Source organism: Leptonychotes weddellii, chromosome 2 (assembly GCF_054177405.1).
Source record: "Leptonychotes weddellii isolate Sample4059 chromosome 2, ASM5417740v2, whole genome shotgun sequence".
In the NCBI taxonomy this organism is placed as follows: Eukaryota; Metazoa; Chordata; class Mammalia; order Carnivora; family Phocidae; genus Leptonychotes; species Leptonychotes weddellii.
Window position 1 is genome coordinate 104,173,218 of NC_138370.1, and position 24,604 is coordinate 104,197,821.

General features: G+C 39.2%; 2 protein-coding genes across 4 annotated transcripts in view; one reads left to right on the plus strand and one right to left on the minus strand.

Annotated features, from left to right (window-relative positions):
* The first annotated feature begins 438 nt into the window (after nucleotides 1-438).
* On the plus strand, nucleotides 439-23,298 carry LOC115936718 (ragulator complex protein LAMTOR3). 2 transcript variants are annotated; one of them, XM_081812099.1, is made up of 10 exons: nucleotides 439-601; nucleotides 918-963; nucleotides 3,807-3,841; nucleotides 8,590-8,648; nucleotides 10,446-10,579; nucleotides 11,661-11,724; nucleotides 14,078-16,001; nucleotides 17,026-17,094; nucleotides 19,967-21,532; nucleotides 23,268-23,298. In XM_081812099.1, exons 2-7 carry the CDS (start codon nucleotides 955-957, stop codon nucleotides 14,149-14,151), a joined length of 375 nt encoding a protein of 124 aa, XP_081668225.1. In that variant the 5' UTR covers nucleotides 439-601; nucleotides 918-954; the 3' UTR covers nucleotides 14,152-16,001; nucleotides 17,026-17,094; nucleotides 19,967-21,532; nucleotides 23,268-23,298. The 2 variants fall into 2 exon arrangements, with proteins under 2 accessions (XP_081668225.1, XP_081668226.1); XM_081812100.1 differs by lacking the exon at nucleotides 17,026-17,094 and having other exon boundaries at nucleotides 21,443-21,532.
* The window catches only part of DAPP1 (dual adaptor of phosphotyrosine and 3-phosphoinositides 1), a 47,861-nt gene continuing 43,506 nt past the window's right edge, over nucleotides 20,250-24,604 (minus strand). The window contains exons 8-9 of one of the 2 annotated variants that reach the window (XM_081812098.1): nucleotides 23,210-23,297; nucleotides 20,250-21,937 (exon numbers count right to left, since the gene is read on the minus strand). In XM_081812098.1, coding sequence (XP_081668224.1) covers nucleotides 21,869-21,937; nucleotides 23,210-23,297 — 157 coding nt within the window. In that variant the 3' untranslated portion in view covers nucleotides 20,250-21,868. Of the gene's footprint in view, nucleotides 23,298-24,604 lie in introns of both variants that reach the window. The other variant, XM_081812097.1, reaches the window with a different exon arrangement.

Below are 24,604 nucleotides of genomic sequence, written 5' to 3' on the forward strand. Positions count from 1 at the left end.
ACTATGAAACTGGGACTTTTTTTTTTAGATTTTATTTTTAAGTAATCTCTTCACCCAGCGGGACTGGAACTCACCATCCCGAAATCAAGTCATAAGCTCCACTGACTCAGCCAGCCAGGCGTCCCATGAACCTGGGACTTCTAGGCACAGGCAATCCTGCTTGCAGTTCAGCTCGTAAACAACACCCCTTCAAACTTTTTCATCTACAAGAAAAGGTCTTAAGATAACAGGCCTTGAAAAACTCATGAAATTTATGCACCCTCCCCACACAACAACTTCTCCTTGCATACATTTCCGGCGGGTCTTTTAGTGCCGGACGTCACCCAAGGAACCCTCTTTTCACCGGCCTGTGTCCCTACGTCCCTACGTCTGCGCAGGCGCAGGGAGCAGCCCGCAGAGGGGCGGGGCGGGGCGCGCCCGACGCAAAAAGGCCTCCGCGCCTCCCCGGAAATCTCCTATCGTCGGGCCTCGGAGGCGTAGAAAGTGCTTCCTGGAACACGGAGGAGGTCACAAATCATGTGACGACGGCTTTCCAAGGAGGCTGTCTGTCAGGCTGTCCCTGGATCTACAGCTGAAGGAACACCGTAGCCCAGAAAGCAAGGTAACTCGAGCCGCTTTGCTCGGTATTCAGCCCGGGCCCGCAGGTGGCGCGGGCAGTGAGACGCAGGGGAGGGAGAGGACTCCCCTTCCCCTCTCCTTTGGGCCTAGGTCTTCGCGGGTGCAGGGTGGAGTGGACTGAGGTAGGGCATCCCAGCTACCGTCTGGGTATTTGGGAACTCCTGCCTCACTTCGGCTTCCCTGGTGCGAGTCCTAGAGCCGCGGATTCTTGCCTGTCCTTGATGAGAGCTGACCCCGCTTGTTAGGTTGGAGGTGGGAAGAAGTCTTGAGGGGAGAATCACCAGGAGTTTCTCTTTCAGGAGTGGAGATTGATCCTGCGGGAGAAAGGGGTTCGTCATGGCGGATGTGAGTTAACACACCCACACAAGAGGAAGGGGAGGGTGGGGAGTTTGGTGGAGGCCTACTGGGCCGGGAGAGGTAAAGCTTCCCAAGGAGAAATTTGTTTCCTTTTTAGCCCGCCCACCCCCACGTAATTTCTGTAGACTCTGGAGTGAGTGACTAATACCAAGAGATTTGCGGGGTACTTTCTGCCCACAGTGGGGGTGGAGGACGCTAAGGTGTCTGAGGTTGAGAAAATTGTATTCTTCCCACTCCCCAATCCGGCGGGCATAAGAGAGGCTCGGAATACCATTTGAATTTCTAAATGTTTTGCTGCTTGTGAATCCACTTTTTTCCAGTAAGTGGTCATGATGTCTCTCTAGATTCATTGGAGCAAATTGAGATGATTTCTGACTGATACCTCTTTAGCACAGCAATAAAACCCAAATTGTAAGTTTAGGAAACTTAATTGTACTAGTTATTAGGAACAGGGAATTGATACTACTAATGTTTATGTGTCTATATTTTACATCCTGTTGTTCTTTTACCTACATGCTGGGCATTCTAAACACTGAACATTTAATTCTTACAACTTTTAGGAAGTAGGCACTGTTACTGTCCTTGTGTTCTAGCTGAGGAGGCTGAGGCATAGAAAGATCAGGTTTTGCCTCAGGTTACACAGCTGGTAAGTTGTAGAGTCAAGATACCAACCCAGGCAGTCTGACTCCAGAGTTTATGCTCTTAACCACTAGGCTGAATGATCATTCAACATTAATATGAACATGATTTTTCTTTTTAGGTTTAGGAACTTTGTATGCCTTTATCACTCCATTTTTGAGTGTCTGCCATTATGTTCTTGAGAACTTATTCTCCAGGCACAGTCAAATCACTATATATCTATTGAGCATCACCTTGCGAAAGTTGTTGTAATAAGGGCTGTGGGTGAAATAAAGATGATTAAGGTACAATTCCTCTCCATAAGGTTTTTTGTTTTTGTTTTTTTTAAAGATTTTATTTATTTATTTGTCAGAGAGAGTGAGCGCGTGTGTGCGAGCACACGAACGGGGGAGCAGCAGGCAGAGGGCAGACACTTAACCGACTCAGCCACTCAGGCATCCCTCCATAAGGGTTTAAAAAATTTTTTTTAAAGTATAATAGGCAGGTGATCATAAGTGTATATATATAATTATGTGAAAATTCAAAAGAGAGAGGGGTCACATCTGGTTTGTGTTTATCAGGAAAGCTTATTTGGAGTATTTGGTGGTTGAGAGTAGCTCTAAATAATGAGTGGCAATTTTTCTCAAAGTAAGATTGATAGAGAATTACTATTAAAATGAGTAGTGTAAGCAAAGTTTGAGAGATGGGAAAGGGAAAGATGTGTGTGGAGGAGCTGTGAGTAGTCCACTCTTGCTGGGGCTGAGTTATGTATGAGGGAGTGGTAGGAAGCAGGACTGTAAAATTAGGTGTAGACCATATTGTAGAGAAGCTCAAATGTTAAAAGAATTTGTAGAGAATTTATTAAACAGTGGAGAGCCATTTGGACATTGGTTCTCAACCCTGACTGCATAGGGAATCATCTGGGAAGCACCTCAAACCCAGGTAGAGAAGGAGAATAATATGGTTATAGGCATTGTGTAGAACTGTATGAGCTAGAAGTGGGAGGCCAGCACAAGTCATAAATAATTATTAAAGTGAACCTAAATTGTAATATCAGTTGAAAAGGAAAGAAAGAGGGGCGCCTGGATGGCTCAGTCTGTTAAACGTCTGCCTTCAGCTCAGGTCACGATCCGAGGGTCCTGGGATCGAGCCCCACATCGGGCTGCTTGGCTGCTTGCTCAGCGGGGAGCCTGCTTCCCCCTCTCCCTCTGCCTGCCACCCACCCTGATTGTGCGCTCTCTCTCTCTGTCAAATAAATAAATAAAATCTTTAAAAAAAAGAAGAGGAAGAGATCATTTTAAAAACATTTGACTTCACAAATCATTTAGAAGTGATAAAGGTGAGGTTAGGGTTAAATGTTACTCTGTGTTTCAGACCTCAGTAATGGGATTGGTAGTGCCATTAGTGGAGACAAGAAGAGATTGAGGAAATCTCAATTTCACATGAAACATGATGAGTTGAGTTTTAATGTATGTGTTTAAGATAAGAGCAGAGGTAAGATGGTGGTCCTAACATGAAATAAAATGAACATTCAGGTCTGGAGAGTAGTAGGGATTAGAGATTCAAAACAACAGATTCTTGATGTACCTATGTAGGCCTCATAATTGATACCTGGATTGTCAGTGAAATTCCCTAGGTGAGAGAGTGTAATGAGAGGAAGTAAAATAGTCTTTTATTTCTTTAGTCCTAATTATGTTCCATGCTTAACACTTGATACATGTTGTCATTTATCTTTAGTTATGAAAAGAAACGGAGTTTCAGAGAAGTTAATTTACCCAGGATTGTTAAAGTGACGTGAGAAAGTTTATCTGTAGACAAGGAAGATGTTTATAATATACTCTCCAGTGAGTAGGACATTAGCAACAGGATGTAAAATAGTATGAAAAATATGATCTGATTTTACAGCTAATATGTATTTGCTGTGTATTTGTCCAGATACGCTAATCAGTTTACATACATCTCAATAAATTTTAACAATGGTCTTATGACAGATTCTGTGGTTATCCCTTCTCAACAAATAACGAAACTGGGGCTTAGAGAAAAAGGTTAAATAACTTGTTCCAAGTCACACAACTAGTATCAAGAAGGAAAAAAAGACGAGCAAGAAAGATTATGAGTGATGATTTAAAGTACCTGAAATGTGGATAGGACTATCTAGATAACCAGTACAAGGCATATTGTTATAATATGATTTTTTTAATATTCTCTTTCAGGACCTAAAGCGATTCCTGTATAAAAAGTTACCAAGGTAAAAAATTACTAATTTATTATTAAATAAATTCTGCATTATATATGTTGATTTTATGTAGCATTTTGTTTCTATTTATTTTAGACTAATAGTATGTGTATATTGTTATTTAGCATTTTCAAATAACGCTAGGCAGCACAAGAAATGTCCTTTGAATTTGCAGATAAATAATATCAGGCCTAGAGAAATTATATATGACTTGTTGTCTGAGGTTAAACAGCTCGTGAATGCCAGAGGGTTAGAACCCGTATTTCTTGGCACTTTAGAGTTTTTTCAAATATACTAACATAGCAGTTTTTACTGAATTATACTTCGAAGAAGTTAGAGCAATTTTAAGGGGAAAAACCCTAGAACTTTCCTTTCCTTTAGTATTTTAAGACCTAATTGCGGAGTCTGCATAACCCAAAAATGCTGTATGTAGACATCAATCCATACTTGGAAAAATCACAAGGCTTCTTTTGCCTGCACCCAGTCCATTTGACGCTTCATTATCAATTAGGCTCTGTGTGAAGGACAGCAAACTTCCTTTTAGATATTTTTGTGGTTCAAAGGACTTTGTCACTTTAGTTGTATTAAAATTCACATTTAGTTTAGTGTAAAGTTAATACCTTAGAGTTAAGGACAGGAGAGAGAGGAATACAACTTGAGACATCCATTTTCACATTCCAGCATAATTGAATAATCTTTGAGGTGTAATGTAGCAGGATGTATGGTGAGATCCTTTTTTTTTTTTTTTTTACTTCTTTTTTATTATCCAAGGGTGTGAATTTAAAAAGGTTTTGGGTGTCAGTTTATTTCTGTAGGTAGGTAAAAAGAAGAAAAAGAAAAAAAATTCTCTTGTTTGGATTTTTGCCTGAATTGTTTGATGTGGTTTGCCTATTGACTTGTGCCTTTACCCTGACTACAAACCAGTAGAAATTAATGGTATTATCTCCTTGGTTTGATATATGTATATTTGTCTGTAATTCAGGAAGAACATACTGTTATATTCAGGAAGAAGATATTGAAGCATTAAGTCATTGTTACCTTTGGTTTCATGTTAATGTAATACTTAAATTCATTTTTACTCTCTTCCTTCTAGTGCAAACTAGAACACTGATTCTGTTCTCAGCCTAGTGATGAGCAGGCAGTCCTAGCTTTGCACAGTAGTGCAGGGCCGTAAAAATGACTGTACACGCTGAAACCATCCAAAGCAATTTTAGTAATCCCTGGGAAAAATGACAGTTGTTTTGTGATCTTTAGAAAATTTTGTCAAGGGCGCCTGGGTGGCTCAGTTGGTTAAGCGACTGCCTTCGGCTCAGGTCATGATCCTGGAGTCCCGGGATCGAGTCCCGCATCGGGCTCCCTGCTCAGCAGGGAGTCTGCCTCTCTCTCTGACCCTCCCCCCTTCTCATGCTCTCTATCTCATTCTCTCTCTCAAATAAATAAATAAAATCTTTGAAAAGAAAATTTTGTCAAAACCTTAAAACCTCTTTTGTTGGTTCTATTTGAGGGAATGGAAACAGATGCTAAAAGCAGTATTTGTTTAATACACTGCAATTTAAAAACAGTGGAAATACTGAGTACTAGTGTTCCTTTCTTTGTAGAAAACTTCTCGAGTGTAGTTGGAACAGTGCCTACTTGTTTGCAGATACGGTGAAATAATACCAAAGGTATAACCTTAAGCTAAGGAGCAGGCATCTTTTCTGTGCCTTCAAATTGGCACACACTCCTTCCTAAGTTTGGATCAGCTTCCGCCATTTTGTCCTTTGTACTGTCAAGTCATGTGAGGTTTTTTGCCCACGTCACTTCCCGTGGGATATCTTCATCCTCTTCATCCCAACCACTTGCCTAATTTCTGTCAGTGAGTGCACTTGCACAAACTTCCTCTGGCTGCACGTCTTGTGCACAACAGCGAAAGTGTCCACGTGCTTTCGGCCAGTTATTTCTTCTCTAAGTGTTTACTTTCTATTTGAATTTCACTTCCAGCATTGTCACCTTTCCTTCCTTTGCTCTATTTCATCTTGATTAGCCAGTTCCCTATTTCAGTTCTGTTTTTCTTTTTAATGTCATATGCTTTATTTATCATTGGAAGACAAGGAGATAACACTGTGTACTTGACTGTCCCTGCATACCCTGAGGAACAGATGCTCGGTGACCAGTCACCAACACACTTTGAAAGAAGTGATGTGGCTGGTTCCTGACACAGTGCGATCTGTCATTTACGAAGTTACTCATATGGTGATTTGTGTGAAGAGTTAGTGAGGTTTGTACTGTATGCAGTTACTCACTTAATATACCATACTTCCTGAAATTTGAGCCATGCTGTCAGGAGGAGTGGTGTTATTTAATTCAGCTGTGAGAACTAAAATGTGCCCGTATTGGAACTGTACAAAGTGAAGGCTTTCTGTGTTTCTCTGTATCTGCCTTGTTGGAGGTTTAGCAGATTGAAGACCAGTAGGATTGGAGGGAAATACCACACTAGCAACAAAAGTAGAGGAGCAGAAGCATAGTTGATATTTGTAAAAAGGGTATTTGTAAAAGTGTGATGAAAATCTTTCTATGGTGGAAGAAAGTCTTTATTTCTGCCTCCTCTTTTGGTGCATTAGATAGTTAACTTAAGTGCCAACTAATGCACCAAAAGAGGAGGCAGAAATAAAGACTTTCTTTTTAATGGATTCACAGAGATCAATGCCCAACAAAGTAGAAAGATTACTCACATACTTAAAATACCCACTTAAAGAAATTAGGTCACAAATATAAAAGGTGTTTCCAATTCTACACAGAGTGAACAAAAAATAACATGAGCAGATTTTACTAACGATTGAAAATAAGCATGATGCATTAAGGTACACTGCACTTCTAGAAGGAAGTTAATGTTATGAAATATTCTGCAGACATCTAAACCTTAAGCTTAATAAAACAAACACTTTTATTCCAAAAAAGCAAATGTTGCATTTGTAATCAGACATCATACTTCATTTTATACATATAATAATGAAACATTTGGTTATTTTAAAACACAAAAAGTTGTGATTATTAAAGCCTGAGCTTGCTTTGGGTCACAACTAGACTTAAAAATACAAACTCAAGAACTGTATTTAGCAGGGAATTTAAAAATGAACAAAAACATATTCCATTAACTGACTCGGGTATTGAGAGTATAGCTCTGGGTATAGCTCTGAAGCCAAGCTGCCTTCGTCCAAATCCCTTCATTTTACATACATCTAGCAACAAATCAAAATGTTCATTTTACTACTTTTCTTTGTGAGTGTTCAATATTATTTCTTCATTCCTTTAGCTTTTGGGATACAATATGCCTACTTTCAAGAAAAAGTCATGAATGAGTCTGAATCAAACTGGCCTTGGTCATTATGGGGGAAAAAACCAAACTAAAACAAAACACATGATCCTAAGCCCTTTCTTCCTGTTGATAACTGTACGAGTATTGTGTGTGCAAGTATCGGTAGGATATACTTTTATATAACCTAGTTTTTAACTAAGAAGAATTTGTTTTATACATTAACCTTACAGAGCACATTTTAATTTATAGATAATTCCAGGATTGAATGATAATAGAAAATAATACCAGTAAATGTTTATACAGGTTATTTCATCATTCTTACTTTTAATGTGAGGTTCATAAATGTAGTTTTTATAACATTTTCTCAAAATTTAATAATACTTCTCTAACTTAAAAGTTTTTGCCACTGGGATTTTAAAATTTAATTTCAGTATCTTAATATGACTGTTCCTCATTTCTAACTTAAAACGTTAAGGTTAAGACAATAAGGAATGGATAATCTGGGTTATAGTAGGAACGTTGAACATATTTCTGAGTAGCAATCTTGGATATTACAAGATCATGGGGCTGAAAATTTGAGAATGTTTTCCCATTCTAATTTTTAGCACTTTAGTTTTGTGCTCTAGGAATTCTCTAACGAGTTAATATTTAAACTGCACTAATAAATTGTCAGTGTGCGCAGATGACACTCTGATGCTAATTAGTAATAACTAATATTTTTGAATTTTAGCTATGTACCAGCCTCGCCTTTACATGCATTATTTTATTAAATTTTACAGTAGTTACATAGGTACAATTATTCCCATTTTCATATTGTTAACGGAGGCTAACAGAGGTTTCATAACTGGCCCAAGGGTAGTGTAAATAGTAAATGTAGGAGAGCCTAAACTGGACTAGATGGTTACAGTCTTGACCATTCCCCTTACTGCTTCTTAGGTAGGCATAGCTGAAAAGATTGCTACACGACCTTCATTCTTTCCATTGTGTTCCTTCAGGCTAGAACAATCTTTCTGCCCCTCTTCTCTCGACCAGTGCCATAACATCTCAGCTTAGCTGTCACTAGCCTTCCCTGACCCACTTGTCTAAATCAACCCCCCCTTTTATAGGCGCTCATAACCCACAGATATCTTGATGGCACTTGATACCAGTCACTATAGCTTCTGCTGTTAACCTGTCATACTTTCATAAATAATGGAAAAACAATTAGCAACTATAATGGAGAATTATCTGTGTTTTAGACCTTTATCAGTAAATTGTATAAATTTGCAAAGATTATAAGCATGTCAGTAATACACACATTTATTCAATTTCTGGAAGTTTTGGCAGACATCTAGGAACTTATGAGGTCAGTAACTGAGTTGACATAGTTTTTCAGAAATATATATGAAAATCCCCAGAATGACTTTGAGGTGCATATTTTGAGAAAATGAAATGTTTCATAATATTTTAACTTTTTCCTTTCTAGTGTTGAAGGGCTCCATGCTATTGTTGTGTCAGACAGAGATGGAGTCCCCGTTATTAAAGGTAAAACTGAGTGCCTGTATGCCAGTGTCATGTTTGCTTTTGAATAAAAACGTGTTTAGGTCTGAGTAGTGCAGAACGCAAGCGTATAAAAGCTGTTTTAATAAATCCAGGAGACGGTCTTAGTTTGGGGGGAGATGTTTGCTTTTGTATGTTGAAGACTGGATTGGAGCTTATAACTTACTACATGTTAAATGGATTGTGTGACCGTCGAGAGTTTAAGCCTGATTTATCACAAGCCCAGTGTTCCATGAAAGACATTAGTAAGTGTCAGTGCTGAGACTGGGCCTGTATGCAGCTACGTATATTATACACACAGACTTCCCCCGATGTCTGTTTTTTAATCAGTACTGCTAGTGGTTTGGGGATAAACTTCCATACGTTTGAATTAACATATATTGATTGTTTTGTTGAATCTTTATTGATTTTCTCCTTCTTTACTGGAAATAAGATATTTTTTAAACTTTTAACTTCACAATTACTTTAGTTACCCAGACTCTAACAAGACTTTTTTTACCTAAAGAAGAGCTTGTTAACCTAAAAAAAGGAAAAAAATTTTTGCCTGGTTTTCAGCTTTTTTTTTTTAAAGAATTTAGTTATTTATTTGAGAGACACAGTGCATGTACATGTGTGCAGGCCAGCAGGGGGAGGGCGAGGGACAAGCCGACTCTAGCTCGAGCCAGAGCCCAGTCCCAATGTGGGGCTCTGTCTCAGGGCCCTGAGGTCATGACGTGAGCCAAAATCAAGAGTTGGTCGCTTAGCCGACTGAACCGCCCAGGTGCCCCTCAGCTTTTGTCTTTTTTAAGTATATATGATGTCACTGAGTCAGTGGGTATTAAGACCATTTTTACTGCTCGTGTCTTAAGATGTCATTACGTGGATGTTCGTAGTTCTATAGGGACGCTGTAATAGCTTTACCAAAGAAAGATTAAATGATTTTCTTTACATTTTGTTTACAGTTTATTTTACACCTCAGGTTATCATATATGTCAGATAATTTTAGACCTTAGAATTGAAAGGAAGTTTAGAAATGACCTAATTTAATTCTTTCATTTTGTAAACAAAGATGGTCAAGTGCAAAGAATACATTGTTAGTGCAAAGTTGCACATGAGTCAGTGACAAGATAATAATAGAACCCATTATCTGTGAGGTTCAGTGTGCGTTCTCACCCACCATAAAACATAGGTGGCCATAGGCAAGTAAGTCGCCTGCCTTTTTGCATTTAGTCAGTTCTGTAATGAGGGCTTTGAACAAAATTAAAATAATCTCCAGCTCTAATGTTCTTTCTTAGGATCTCTGTGTTAAAGCTGTCGGTACAACTAACTCCATTCAGGCCTTTTAATGAGTGAAAGAGACTTAAAACAGACAGCCAGCTGCAAAATTATTAATATCTATAAGTGATACTGCTGTAGGTTTTATGAGAGCAAATGTTTTCTGGAAGTTTTTTTCATGATTTTATTCTAGCTTGGCTCTCAGTTAACCAGAATATTCAGTTTATTAAACATACTGATTAATTTGTTTTAAAGTAGATATTAAGAAAATATAAATGTTTAGTATTCTTTAAAAAAAGTTGTGAGAATCAGTATTTCTTCCCTTAGTTATGATCACTCAGTTTCTGATTGAGCAGTTTTTCTCATCTAAATTGACAAGACCCAATTAGTGATAAGATTTTCAGTATTGTGAAGCATAATAACCTTGTGCTCAATATTTTTACTGATTTATGTTAAAAAAAAAAAAAGTGCAGTTAAACTTTATCATATCCACTGCATGATTTTTATTTAAGTCATTTGTATTTCCAGTGGCCAATGATAATGCCCCAGAACATGCTTTGAGACCTGGTTTCTTATCTACTTTTGCCCTTGCAACAGACCAAGGGAGCAAACTTGGACTTTCAAAAAATAAAAGTATCATCTGTTACTATAACACCTACCAGGTAGGTTCATAATTATTGAATGGTTACTTTCACCTATTATTAATATGTCTTCTATATAAAATAGCTTATGTTGTTATTCTAAATTTTAGTTTTAAAGTGTGGATGACATTTTAAAATCTTAGCCTTCAAATTGGTTGTGTTGAATTGTAGTAATTGTCTTCACATTTTATACCAGGAGTTAATTAATATGGAAAAGTAATTAAAAGATTTATTAATAAAATACATTATCCTAAAAAGGGAAGTCAGGTCACTGTTACCTCCAGTAGATGGTGCCCTTAGCTTAACAAATGTGATTTCTCAAATAACACACTTTTTTTGTTGTGACAGATAAAAAATTTCCCTTGATGGTTAAATGATAAGTTATTGAAATTTGTTATTGCTGCTAATTCCTTCATTTGGTTTGGAAGATATATATCATGAGTGAGTTATTATGAAAGAATTTCATTGCTATATACCTCTCGATCTCTGGCTGCATTTTCTTGTCTAGAATAAATTGCTGGCCTCTGCTTTAGAGCAGTGTTTCCCAGAGTTTGAGTCCTGTACTGCTGATGTTACACAAGTGATGTTTTTATTTTAAAAGTTCAAACTTTCATGTGTATTGGGCAAAAGATAACCAACGCTTTTGACCTTTAATTTCATCGATAGGGATTAGTTTGAAGCTAAGTTCTTTAAAACGATAGTTGATTTGAAGTTAACTTAAATTTAAATTAATAGTGGTACACAGGAAGCAGGAAAATCATGAAGGTATAACTACTGGAATGAGACATACTGACTTCAGCCATTTAATTTAATTAACAAGTGTTTCTGGAGCGCCTACCATGTAATAATTGACACACCACTGGGCTTTGGGAGCTAAAGAGGTGAAGATAACATAGCCCCGCCTTGAGCTGTGCAGGCTGAGTAATGATCATGTCTCTAAGAGATACTCAGTAAGTCTCTTGTACGGAAATACTTATTTTTAGCTCTTTCATATTACATGATGGTAGGTAGTATCTTACACATTGGCCATTTACATAAAAGTTTTGGAAAGATTGAGGTATTTCATTTGAATAACATTATTTAAATCGTACTTTCTTTTTAGGTGGTTCAATTCAATCGTTTGCCTTTGGTGGTGAGTTTCATAGCCAGCAGCAGTGCCAATACAGGTGTGTTTTAACTACCTTAGATACAGCTTTTAATTTCTTGTAACCCCATACAGTCTAATATGCTAGGGACAGTAGATTTAGAGTGCGAAAAGCTGACTTCGTGGCCCAGCTCCACCATCTAGGCCCTGGTCTCCAGAAGAGTAACGTCTGTGCAGTCTGTGTTCCCTAGCTGCACAGTGGAGCCAGTGTCTGCTTTCTCTGGCTCGTGGGGTTATTTTCTAGTTCAAATGAGGCATTTTGTGGGTAAGTGACCCTTTAAGATAGAAAGGAAAATCTAAATTATCTTCACCCCTTGAATACTACATCTTGTTCACATTAAAACAGCTTAAGAAAACACAAAAAGAGTGGAGAAGATAACCAAACACATGAAATGGTCAAGGATGAGTTCAATTCTTTTTTTTTTTTTTTAATTTTTTTAAAGATTTTATTTATTTGACAGAGAGAGAGAGAGCAGGATCACAAGCAGGGCGAGTGGGAGAGGGAGAAGCAGTCTTCCCTTGGAGCAGGGAGCCCGATGCGGGGCTCGATCCCAGGATCCTGGGATCGTGACCTGAGCCGAAGGCAGACGCTTAACGACTTAGCCACCCAGGCGCCCAGGATGAGTTCAATTCTATGTAGACCCATCTGTTAGAGTTTGTAAAATCTTCAGTGATAGTGGGCAAGATTAATGTGATTGAAAATTCTAAGAGCGGGACTTAGGATGAACTTAGATGTGTTCTTCCTGAGGGTCGAAGACTTTGAGAACAAATGTCAGGATGCTGTACTTTCTGTAGCAGATCGTAAGATCCCATTTTATCCAGTAGCTTTCACTGGATATTTATGTTTAAATCAATGACTGTGTTCTGTAATTTACGTACTCCCTTTTGGATAAAGTGGGATTTTTTTTTTAAGTCTTCTTTAGATTTGGCTGCCATTTAGAACTGTTATACATTCTTTTTCTGTTTTTTTTCTTTCCAAGTTGTTTGAGCAAGTCAGTTTCCAGTTATGTCACTGAAACCTGTCTTTAGATTCCTCATCTTTAAAATGAGGGGTTTAGATTTGATGATCTAGAAGGTTTCTTCCGTTAGTGTTTTAAAGCTGTAAAATGCTCTATGTGAAAACACTTTGTAAATTATATAGGATAGTAGTGGTGTTGATATTTAAAGTATATTAAACCTCAATTGTGATAAATCACCATCATGTACTAAATCATCAGTTGTTATAAATTTTGATAATGTACAGAATTATTTTTAGTGTCTAGAACATTTTTTTGAGGATCCCAGATGCTTTTAATATACTGTGAAATAGAGGAAGATCTTTGAACATAAAACAAACTAAGATATATAAGATTATATCTTATTATATATTATATAAGATATATAAGCTTTTCACTCTGGTAAGCTAAGGAGAAGCTAAATATGCTCATTTCTAGACCACTTTGTCTCCCAGATTCAGCACTGAATTTTATTTTATTTTTTTTAATTTCTTTTTTATTTTATTTTGTTTTGTTATGTTAATCACCATACATTACATCATTAGTTTTTGATGTATTCATTGTTTGCGTATAACACCCAGTGCTCCATGCAGTACGTCAGCACTGAATTTTAAACATGGAAGTGTATGTTTTATACTTCTACCATTCATCTTTAAAATTAATTTTTTCACATGAAATACCCATTTATGCTTTAGCTTCACCGAATTTATAAAATAAATTTATAATATTTCTTTGCTCAAGGTTGAAGCAGGTGGTCTACCTCTATTTTGATAAAGTCCATTAAAATTTGTTCAGGAAAAATGTACCTTTTTAAGTAAAAATCTTGTATCATTTCTGAATCAGTACAGATTTTGTTTTTGTTTTTTTGGTTGTTTTTTTAAGATTTTATTTATTTATTTGACAGAGAGAGAGCACAAGCAGGGGGAGTGGCAGGCAGAGGGAGAGGGAAAAGCAGACTCCCTGCTGAGCAGGGAGCCCAATGCAGGGCTCAGTCCCAGGACCCCAGGATCATGACCTGAGCTGAAGGCAGTCACTTCACCAGCTGAGCCACCCAGGCGCCCTCAGTACAGATTTTGAAACAATAAAGTATAAATTAAAGTTTTCCTTTCAAAACTAACAAAATTACAGTGCATATAATTCATTTTATATCTTCTAATACATACAAATATTTTTCACTTACTTTAATAGTAGATGATGAAAATAAACTTCATAATGAAAAGAGCTTTTAATTAGTTAGAATTACAGTAATTTGCTTTATTTTGGGGGAGTAAAGATCTTGTTTACTTTTTAGTAATTAAATTTTGACAGGAGGAGATCTAAGTCAGAGACTTTTTCAGGAACATTTTTCTGATGTTCTAATTTTCTTACTCTCTGTTTTAGGACTCATTGTCAGCCTGGAAAAGGAACTTGCTCCATTATTTGAAGAATTGAGACAAGTTGTGGAAGTTTCTTAATCTGGCAGTGGTTTTGATGTACACTTTGTTTCCATTATAACAGACAAAATATCAGTCCAGCAATCTTTAGACCACAACAGTCCTTGTATCCATGTACTCAAGAAAGGGCCCCTTTTCCCACCTGACACTAAAGAAGGAGCCCATAGATATAATTTATGGACAGATTGATTGTTATCTTTTCTTGTTTAGGGTCTTTTCTTGATGTAGTGAGATCTGGGGATACCACAGAGATGGTTCAGTACATCACAGCTCCCATGGAGTTAGTCCAGTAACAAATATGCATGAGATACTATTCAGTGGGTCAGAACCAAAATGGTACTTTGATCCACTTGAGCCATTAAGTGCTCCCTATTATATAGTATGCCCAGGCCTGCAGAATTAAGCAGACCCTTTTTATTGTGAATAATAATGAGGACATATTTTTCTTTATATTTTATTTCTTTGCATTGAGTGTGAGGAAGATAAAATGGCTTAGTAAAAGTAATAAAATCAGTACAATCACTAACTTTTCTATGTATATATTATTTTGCAATATAGATGATATTACTAATTGACTTGATTATTCTCAGAGGGTGCTGATCTTTAATGAAATTGAAATGATAGCTAATGGTTTTTTTTCTCCACTCTGCTTTCTATAACCAATCAGTGTTTTAATGTTTGTGTGTTCTTTATAAAATTTAGATGTGAATCTTGATTGGATTCTGCTTCCAATATCGGTATGTATGTAAACATGGTCGTACAGCCATTTTTTTTTCATACATGAGTATAAATAAAATAGTATTTTTTAAAGTATAGTTTGAGCACTAAATAGGTTTCTTTTCTGGCTTCTTTCGAAAGTTTAAAGAATATAATTAAGTGAAGTCACTCTTTCAACTACATGAATAAGCAGTGAGTGTTGCTTATAGATATTAGTTTGGAGACTGTTTTACCTAGTGTCAGTTGGAATGCAGACCTCATCCATGAGCCTCATTTAATCTCTACAAAAGAAGTATCTCGGTTCTAGAATATGCCCTTTATATTTAGGAGGGCAGTCCATCATTCAGAGTTGTTGGTTTTCTCCCAGGTTCTTTGACAATCAGAGTTTGTCACTGGTGGAGTTCAGTGCCCGTGCGTTGAACACCTGGTGTGTGCCATGTGCCAGAGCTGCCACATTGCGGAACTCTAAGGAGGACAGTTCACATCCTATTTCTCTGCTCCAGGGGAGCCTTTCATGTGCAGCATGTGAGTGCTCTCCCTGGATCTGTGCAGTGAGGAGTCAGCCAGCACGGGTGTCCACTTGTTTGCTTCTCCTTCCCTCCCTCCTCCTCTTCCCCTCTGCCCACTTCCTCTTTCTATACAAATATGAAACTAAATTGTGGTACCTTCCTTTAAAGAATTTAGAGCTCGGTAAATAAAAACAGGTATAGGAAGTGCTGTGATAAAAGCTCTAGAAACCCAGAAGGGGGGGCATTGAAATTAGGCAAGAGCAACAGCCTTTATGTGGACATAGAGGCAGGAGGGCATGTTTGACCCGCAGGGAGCTAGAAATAGTTCGTAAAACCTAATAACGCACAAGCTGCGCCCGTTACAACCTAGAATTATCCCCAAAATAAAATCAAATCTAGAATTCCTATTGTCTGGATTATTACTGAAGAGTGTCCAGGAGATTGTTGCTAATGTGCAATATAGAACTTTAATTTCAGGTAACAATAATCGTATGCCTAAAAAATCCCAGGAAAGGAAACTGTCATAAATGGAGATACGTTTAACCTTTGCATGGTGAACACTACCTTTGCATGGTGAATACTGCTGCTATTGAAATTTCTGTTTGAAGAAGATAGATAAATTGCTCAACAGTCCTATCTGGAAAAGTAAGTAGATGAAAATCACTAAGAACTGTTTTCAAAGCTAATGTAAAACTAGATGAACTATTTTTTTTTTTTTTAAAGATTTTTATTTGTCAGAGAGATAGCGAGAGCAGGAACACAAGCAGGGGGAGCGGGAGAGGGAGAAGCAGGCTTCCAGCGGAGCAGGGAGCCCGATGCGGGACTCGATCCCAGGACTCTGGGATCGTGACCTCAGCCGAAGGCAGATGCTTAACCGACTGAGCCACCCAGGCATCCTGATGAACTACTTTTAAAAGGTAGTATAAACTTGATAGGTGTACAATTAGTAGACAGATCAGTGGAACAGACTAACCCAGAAACAGACTTTAGTACATACATGAGGACTTAAAACATTTTGAGGAGGACATAAGTCAGTGGGAAAAGGATTATTCAGTAAGTAGGACAGGCATTTTTTAGCCTTGCTGGTAGAAGTGCATATTGTTATATACCCTTTATATAGGACTGTTTGGCAATCTCTGTGAAACTTCCAAATGCACATAACTTTGGCCTAGGATATTCGGATTCCCCAGGGAAACAGAACCAGGAGGATACACATTTTTTATCACGTGTAAATATAAATGTTACACAAATATAAAAGCCTTACTGTGAGGAATTGGCTCTCATAATTGCTGGAAGCCGAGAACTGCCATGGGCTGCCATCTGCAAGCCAGAGAACCAGGGGAGCCAATGGTGTGAATCCCACTGAGGGCAGATGAGATAAGATGTCCCAACTCAAGGCAAACAAAAGCGGCAGATTCCTTCTTGCCCCAGCTTTTGTTTTATTTGGGCTTTCAGTAGATTGGATGATGCCCACCCCCACTGCAGAGGGCAATCCACTTAGTCCACAGGTCGAATGATAGGAGAACATCCTCACAGACACGAAATAATGTTTATTTGGGCACCCTGTGGCCAGTCATGTTGATAAAAAATTAGTTATCACACCCAGCAATTCCACTTCTAGAAATTTCTACTGATACAAATGGACATGTGCAAAATTATATATTTGTAGGTCTGTATTCATTGCAACTTGGTGATATCAAAGGAGTGGAAACAACCTAAATATCCCATCATGGATAGGGTAAGCCTTATGTTCTGTGCTTCCTAACAGTACCAGGTTATACCTGCTATTTTTTGTGTAATTATTAATGCTCCTTTTTTTTTTTTTTTAAGATTTTTATGTATTTTAGAGAGGGGAGAACTAGAGGGGGAAGGAGTAGGAGGGGAAAGAATCCCAAACCGACTCTCTGCCAAGCCCGCGGTGGGCTCCACAACCGTGACCTGAGCCAAAACCGAGAGTGGGTCACTCAGCTGACTGAGCCACCCAGGCGCCCCTATGAATGCTCCTTTCAACTCTCACGTGTTCCACTTTAGATAAGGAATTACTTAGTCACCCTAATCATAAAGGACTGGTTAAATAAATTACTGCGTTTGCCCAATGGGAAAAAGAATGGAGAAATGCTTTAGTTACTGACATAGAAATCCAAGACATGATGTTCGATGAGAAAAGCATGGTGTGAAATTGCATGGTGTGCTGCAATTTATATGTAAGAAAAAATACACGTGTACATTCATGTTTGACTGTATATAGTAGAGAAGGACCTGGTAACACTGGTAACCTCCAAGGAGTGAAGCCAGGTACCTGGGGCACAGGGATCCCAGAAATGAGCCTTTTCACTGTAAACTGCATTGGTGGTTTTTGAATTTTTCGCTTCAAAAGTCGTAAAATATTCCAGCAAACAAAATCGTATGGTGATGGGGTATTTGGAGAGGGAAATCGTATCAGTCAGGGACTGCCAAAGAAACAGAAGCAGGAGGATAGATGTGTATGAAATGTATTTCACTGGGTTATGTGATTGTGAAGGCCGGGGTTATCAGTCACCCCGGCCAGGAGGCTGGGCCAGAAGGCTGGGCAACCTCAGGCGGGAGCTGAGCTGCAGTCTTCAGGCAGAAGACCCGATTTCCTCCTGGAAACCTCAGTTTTGCTCTTAAGGCCGGCCTTTCAACTGACTGGATGAGGCCTGCTCATATTACGGAGGATAATCTCTTACTTAGACTCAGTGGACTGTAGATGGACGTTAAGCACACCTACAGAATACAAAGCAACATGTAGATTCATGGTCTATTGAATAATGGGGGACTGCAGCCTTGCTAAGTTGACACCTAGAACTAACCTTCACAGTCTACCCTTGTCAGCTTGGCATCATAAGACATCTTCCTAAAGCACACTTAGCCTCCAAATAAAGTCAGTAACCAAGTTGTATTTCTGTCATCAAACGTCAAACAACTAACCCACATACAGAGAACATGTTCACTCTCCCCAGAAGAGGATGCAAAGTTCTTGGGTGATGTTCACTTTTCTCCTTCGTATATTACAGTTTAAATGCTGTGATGTAAGGTTAACCACATTTAATACATCTTATGTTAGATGATAAGAGGATACAAGAGGGAAGAAAAAAATTTTCTTAGTATGTGTGTATTTATAATACATATTTGTTATGTACACACAAAACAAGGAAGAAGTGTAATAATCACAGGCCTTGTTTCTCAACTGAGTATGTAGCTGTAGCTGATGATTATAACTGCCTTCCATTACCCATTCCATACTCCCTCTGCCCTCAGCGAGCACGTCAGCTGGTCACGGTCTGCCTGTGGGGTGACCCAAACCTTTATTCCTGAAGAATCCAATCCTTAACTGAACTGTAGTTTTCCATTGACTTTAGTCACAGGACTCGGTGGCACTGAGATCCCCTAGAGGTCGTGCTGTGTTGTGAACGTACTCTTCCCTCCGTGGTGCAGTCCCAGCCCCTTTCCCCCCTGGTAATTCGGATCGGTCACCCCGGCCGGTACAGCCATTCCCTTCCTTACCTGTTGTATCAGAGACAGGAGCCCAAAGTAGCTGGTAGCAGTCTTAATGTCCCGTTGAATAGATCATTGGTGTGTCTCCTGGTGGGAGCATTCCTCCCTTTGGAACAAGAACCTCTAGACTAGCACAGCCTAAGAACTTGGGGACACCGCCCCAGCCCAGCTAGGTACTGCCTCCCACCCCAGGGAGTGCTGTAACTGAGTCTTCAAAAGTCCGTTCCGCCATTCTATCGGGCCTGCTGCTTCAGGATGATGGGGAACATGGTAAAACCAACAAATTCCATGAGCAATATGAGAAATCTATTGCCTCCACAATCCAAAGAGGCCCTTTAGGTGTTGTGCCTCTTTTTTGGCTGTGAAAGGGGCCCGATGCAGCAAGTTGGCCTTCACCTCAGAAAAGCGCTCTCGAGCTGTCCCATACCACCGGAGCCCTAAAATTCCAGTGAGGTGGAAAGCTCCCGAGTTTTTGCTGAATTTATTTCCCACCCTCAGACAAATGTCTCACCACTAAGTCTAGAACAGTTGCTACTTCTTGCTCCTTAGGCCTGATCCGTATAATGTCATCAACGCAGTGGACCCATGCAATGTCTTAGGAGAAATGTGATCAAGGTCAAGGGCGGTGGGGACGAAATGATGGCATAGGGCCGAACTGAAGTAGGGTAAACCTCTTGAGGTAGGACAGCGAAAGGTGGATCGCTGGCCTTGCCAGATAAAGCCAGCTGCTTCTGGTAGTCTTTACTAACAGCAAAAAACATTTGCCAGATCAACAGCTGCATGTCAGGGACCAGGGGCTGTGTTAACCTCCTCAAGCAATGGAACCACATCTAGAACTGTAGCTGCAGTGTAGTCACCACCTGATTGATAATCCACGGTCAGTTCTCTAAGATCCATCTGTTTTCTACACAGGCCAAATAGGTGGGCTGCATGAGGATGTGGTGGGGGTCACCAGCCCTACATCCTTCAAGTCCTTGATGGTGACACTAAGCTCCGAGACCCTTCCAGAAGTGTGGTATTGCTTCCGGCTTACTCTCTTCCTAGGCAGAGGCAGTTCCAATGACTTACGTAGTATATGTTATGTTGTCTTATAGGTTAGCTTGACCTCTTCATGTCAGAACCCCTCCAAAAATGACTCTATCCCTGCTGAGGTGTACTCTCCATCATAGGGCTTTGTGTGCCTCACGGGCAGAATTTGTCTTACTTCCATACGTTATCATGTATGTATTTGTTATCTTTTCCTTATTTAACTAAGAACTCCCTCAGGACCGGCACTATCTCTAACGGAAGTGGGTTCTTCATGGCCATTTATGACATTAATCAGTCGTATTTCTTTTTAAATTACAGATATTAAAAATGTATTTTAATAGCAAAATATTACAGGCACAGCAAAATGCTCTTTTTAATAAACTTAACCGAAGAATATAAATAAACATGACATATTTTACAAAAGGTTAAGAACGGTATTACCTACACAAAGAAAAACTCTTGGTTCTAAGAAAACAAAACCTAAGCCTCACATCTCTGAGGATTCATTTGCAACTCCTTACTTGGTGAACCTGACAGAATACATTTTAACTTGACATTTGCTTTATCTCATATGATACACACATAACAAAATACATTAAAAGCCTTGTTGAAATACACAAAAATGTAATATAACTTCTGAGTCCTGGATGTTTAAATAACAGAAGAAACTTACTTATCAAGGTATGCACTTGGACTGCAAAAGCAGTGTTGTATCAGAGCTTTGCACCATACTCTTTTTTATTTTGGGGTCTCCACTTTTATCTCCCTTCAAACGTCTTACCTAAAAAAGCAGTATTAATAATTAGATAAGGGAAGGGGTTAGAATCTATGAGTTCTGGATGCCAGCATCTTGTTTCCCGATTTCAACCCCCTTATTCTAGCTTGAAAATGCGGTGTAACACATCATCATATATTTCACGTGGATTTAGTGTTGCTCCTTCAACCGGCAACAGAAGTTGCTCCTGAAGAAGGGCTCAGGGTGCTCGGCGATCTCAGTGCAAGGGGAATCTTACTTCCCCTTGGCCCACAGGGACAGCTCACCCAGGGGGCGAGATTGGCATAGCGCATTCTTCTCTGCTTGAGAAGTCTCTCCGTCTGTGTGCAGAAATGTTGGATGCAGACAACTTGGTGCTTCCAAGTGCTCTATTATTGTTATAGTGATAATAGTCATGCCAATTATTATTATTAAACTCCAAGGTATCTACTATTTTATTCCCTTCCCTCACTTTGTTTTCTTACTTTAAAATGTTTCCCCCTCCCCAAAATGATTAAGAGATGTTTTTTAGGCTTTACCTTCCTTTATCTTTATCATCCTACCTGACGTCCTACAGGACATTTAGTTCTCACAGGCTTACTATTAGAAGGGAAGGCAGGATCCACTAGATTTCTGAGCCTTTAACGAAGGGAAAATAAATTACCGCGAACATTTCCCATTTTAGTTTTGGAAATCGTTTTGTTTTCTGTATTAAAAAAAAAAAGCAAAAACAACGCACCCCCACCCCCAGTCTTTGGTGTTTGCTATTTCCATATACTTTCTGTAGAAGCAGTCAGAGGACGCAGCTGTCCCCTTCCCGGTGGACAGCAAGACCCGGATGTCGATGGGCTGACCAGGATGCAGAATGGGACTCCAGGCAAGTAATGTCAACCAGCTTGGGGACCGCAGTGAGGGAAAACAAAAACCCTTGATCTTCTCTGGCGCGCTCTAAGAGCGAGCATGCCTGGGCTGGTAGTCTCATCGGTTTCCATCAGATCGGTGACGCTTTGGTCTTCTCCAGGAGACGACAATATCTTGAAGGGCAAGCAGTGACCCGTGAGTCTGCAAATGTGGTGGGTTCTGAAGGGTCCAAATCCGCATCTGCTTTTATTTGTTTGGAAAGAAAAGTCCTCAGTCAGCTTTCCTGCGGGTCACAGCGTCAGGGACCATGCCACCCTGCTCCTGGGTCAGGGCGTCCTGGGTCAGGAAAGGTCTACTTAAAGATGAATGACCGAGACCGGATTGTGCCTTCCCTTTGATCGAGCTGCTTTCTTATTTGAGACTGTAATAAAGCAAACACACATGGGTATTGACTATTGAGCAATTTTAAGATAGTGAACTTAATAGATATTAAATAAGACCTGCTGTTACTAAGGACACCGTACAACTATAAATTAATCAACATGTGACAATTTTCAGTATGGTTTTCTGTATTTTTCTCAGGATAAATATTGTGAGGTCGTTGCTAAAACATGTGCAAGTTGGGAATCTAAATTTATTGATAGGGAAAAATGTTTATAATACATCATCAGTGGAGTGCACAGGTAAAGAACACGAAAGAATGATTAATTTTTTGTTTTTGAATATTTATTTGCACAGAGAGAAGTCTGCAAGTGTGTGAATTTGATATATTTTTGCCTTAACTTTTCCTCTAATAATGATGTGTCACTTGCGTAATTACAAAATACGAAGAATAAAAAGTTGACTCATATCTGAGCAAATGTTTGACGTGGCAAAATATTTCCCCATTGAATATCAAATACATAGGGGCTATCTCAAAATCAGTGGTATATGTATTTGGATTTCAAACTGAGAAGATAACCAAAAGCAAAAGTCCCAGCATCTGGAAAAGAATACTCAACAAGTTTCTACATATCAGCTAATTACATAAAAACAAATTAGGAAAAATTGTTTACGTTCGAAAACATCAAGGGTTTCAAGATGGTATTTATGGAAAATTTTAGAAGGCTTTAAGGACAAGTTCTTGATTAACTCACTAAGCTGCAAACACATACACACAAAAAATGTATGAGACTGGTAAATTTTTTTAAGCACTTTTTCTCTCCCCCCTCCACCCCCGGGAGGTATATAGGAAGCAAATCAAATAAACTACATTTTGTCCTTGATCTTCACAAAGTAACACACTGCAAGCTAAGTTAAGTTCCTCCGGCAAGCTTCCTTCTCTGACTATTTAAAAGGATTTTCTACTATAGAAATACGTTAACTTTCCTCTGTCTGACCTTCTGATCCCACATGTCCTCCTCCAGGCAAGGCTGGACTGACCAGGCAGCACACTCAACGAAGACTAATGTACTTGAGGGCCTGAGGCTAAGGCTCGGGGGCTGAGATCCCAGGGTAGCTCTGTCCTTTCTCTTTTACCCCCGCCTGCGTGCCTTCTGTGTCTCACAAGAATGAACAGACTATTCCATGAGCCTGTCAGTGGACATCCCATTGACTCTTGGGAATAGTCCGACACTTTCAATAGAAATATGTTTGAATTTGTCAACATGTTATTTTTGAGTACTAGGCATCCAGAGGACTTAGTATAACTCACCAGTTTCCAGCGTAATATCTTGATCCACTCATCAGCTTCTACTCCTGTCTTTGCACAGAGATAAAACGTCCTGAATGGAAACACTAAGCTGAGAAGACAAAAGAAAACTTAAGATATTCCAGGTGGTTGGTTGAATATATTAGTTGAACAGTAATTAGAATATTCAACAGGAAAAAAGACTCAACAAAGAGCAACTTGAAGACTTGTCAGATACACAGCGATTCCTGCCAGCAAACAGCAGAAATGTTGAGGAAGCTGGAGATTCATATTATCACCGGCCAGATTTATATTTTCTAATGAGAATTCAAAAAAGAAAAAAACATGTCCAGGACACCCCCAGATCCCTTTGTCGCTTATGTCTTAGACTGAATACAACACTTGTGTGTTTATTCAGCTGATGTGTTAAATGACTCAGAACCTGTGCCGTGAGTCAAAGAATAAGCAAGACAGATAAGAATTTGCTGAAGAAACTCATTTGTGTTGGCTTGATTCAATGAGAAACAAGTTACCCTCTGTGGATGCAGGCAGTTTTAACCATTTGGGACAGGAAAAATAAGATAATAAATCTCCTCAACTATTCATTTTGCCCGCTCTGTCATGAATTACGCTCTGCTGGAAGAAGACAAACTTTCCCACTGGCATGAACAACTCTTCGTTGACTGTATCTTTGGCTATATAGTCAAATCTTTTGACTAATGAGGTCAGCACATCGTGCCCATACTTCCCGTCCTTACAGTTGACGTGCAAAACACTACAAATCCTTTTTCCCCCTCTCGTGAAAAAAAAAAAAAAAAAAAAGCCTTGACCTGAAATTCAGGAGGGTTTCTATATCCCTAGAGCCAAAGCAGCATATCATGTTCGTATCAGTAATTAATGTTGAATAGACAAGATGTAATTCCCTGTGTATAGAAGGTAAACCTTGATGTGAGGACCTATTGGGCAGTGAGGGGACAGTGGAGCGGGGGTGGGGTTACCGTGCTCACACTGTACAAAACTGCTTTCTGGAATTGTCATTGTTTGGTACTCCCTGTGAGAGACATTGTTAATTGCCTATTAATGCAGATAATGTTTCCTTTCTCCTTGCTAACAGAACCCCAGGCAATAAATGATAATTAGCTGGAGCCAATCATGATCTTAACTAGTTTTCTAGCTTCCCCTGCTGCTAGTGACGGCCATGGGACCCAACCTTGGCCAATGAAAGAGGAGGGGAAATCTGACAGAAGATTTCTGAGAAAATGTCTGCCTTCCTGATAAAAAGGGACAGACATGGCTGATACCATCCCTACATCCTTCTTTATGACTGACACGAAAATGTGAGGCCTAAAGCTAGAGTAGCTCTTTCACACCAAAGTAGCAAGTGAACTGCTGAAAGCCAAGAGGATTGTAGAGACGCTG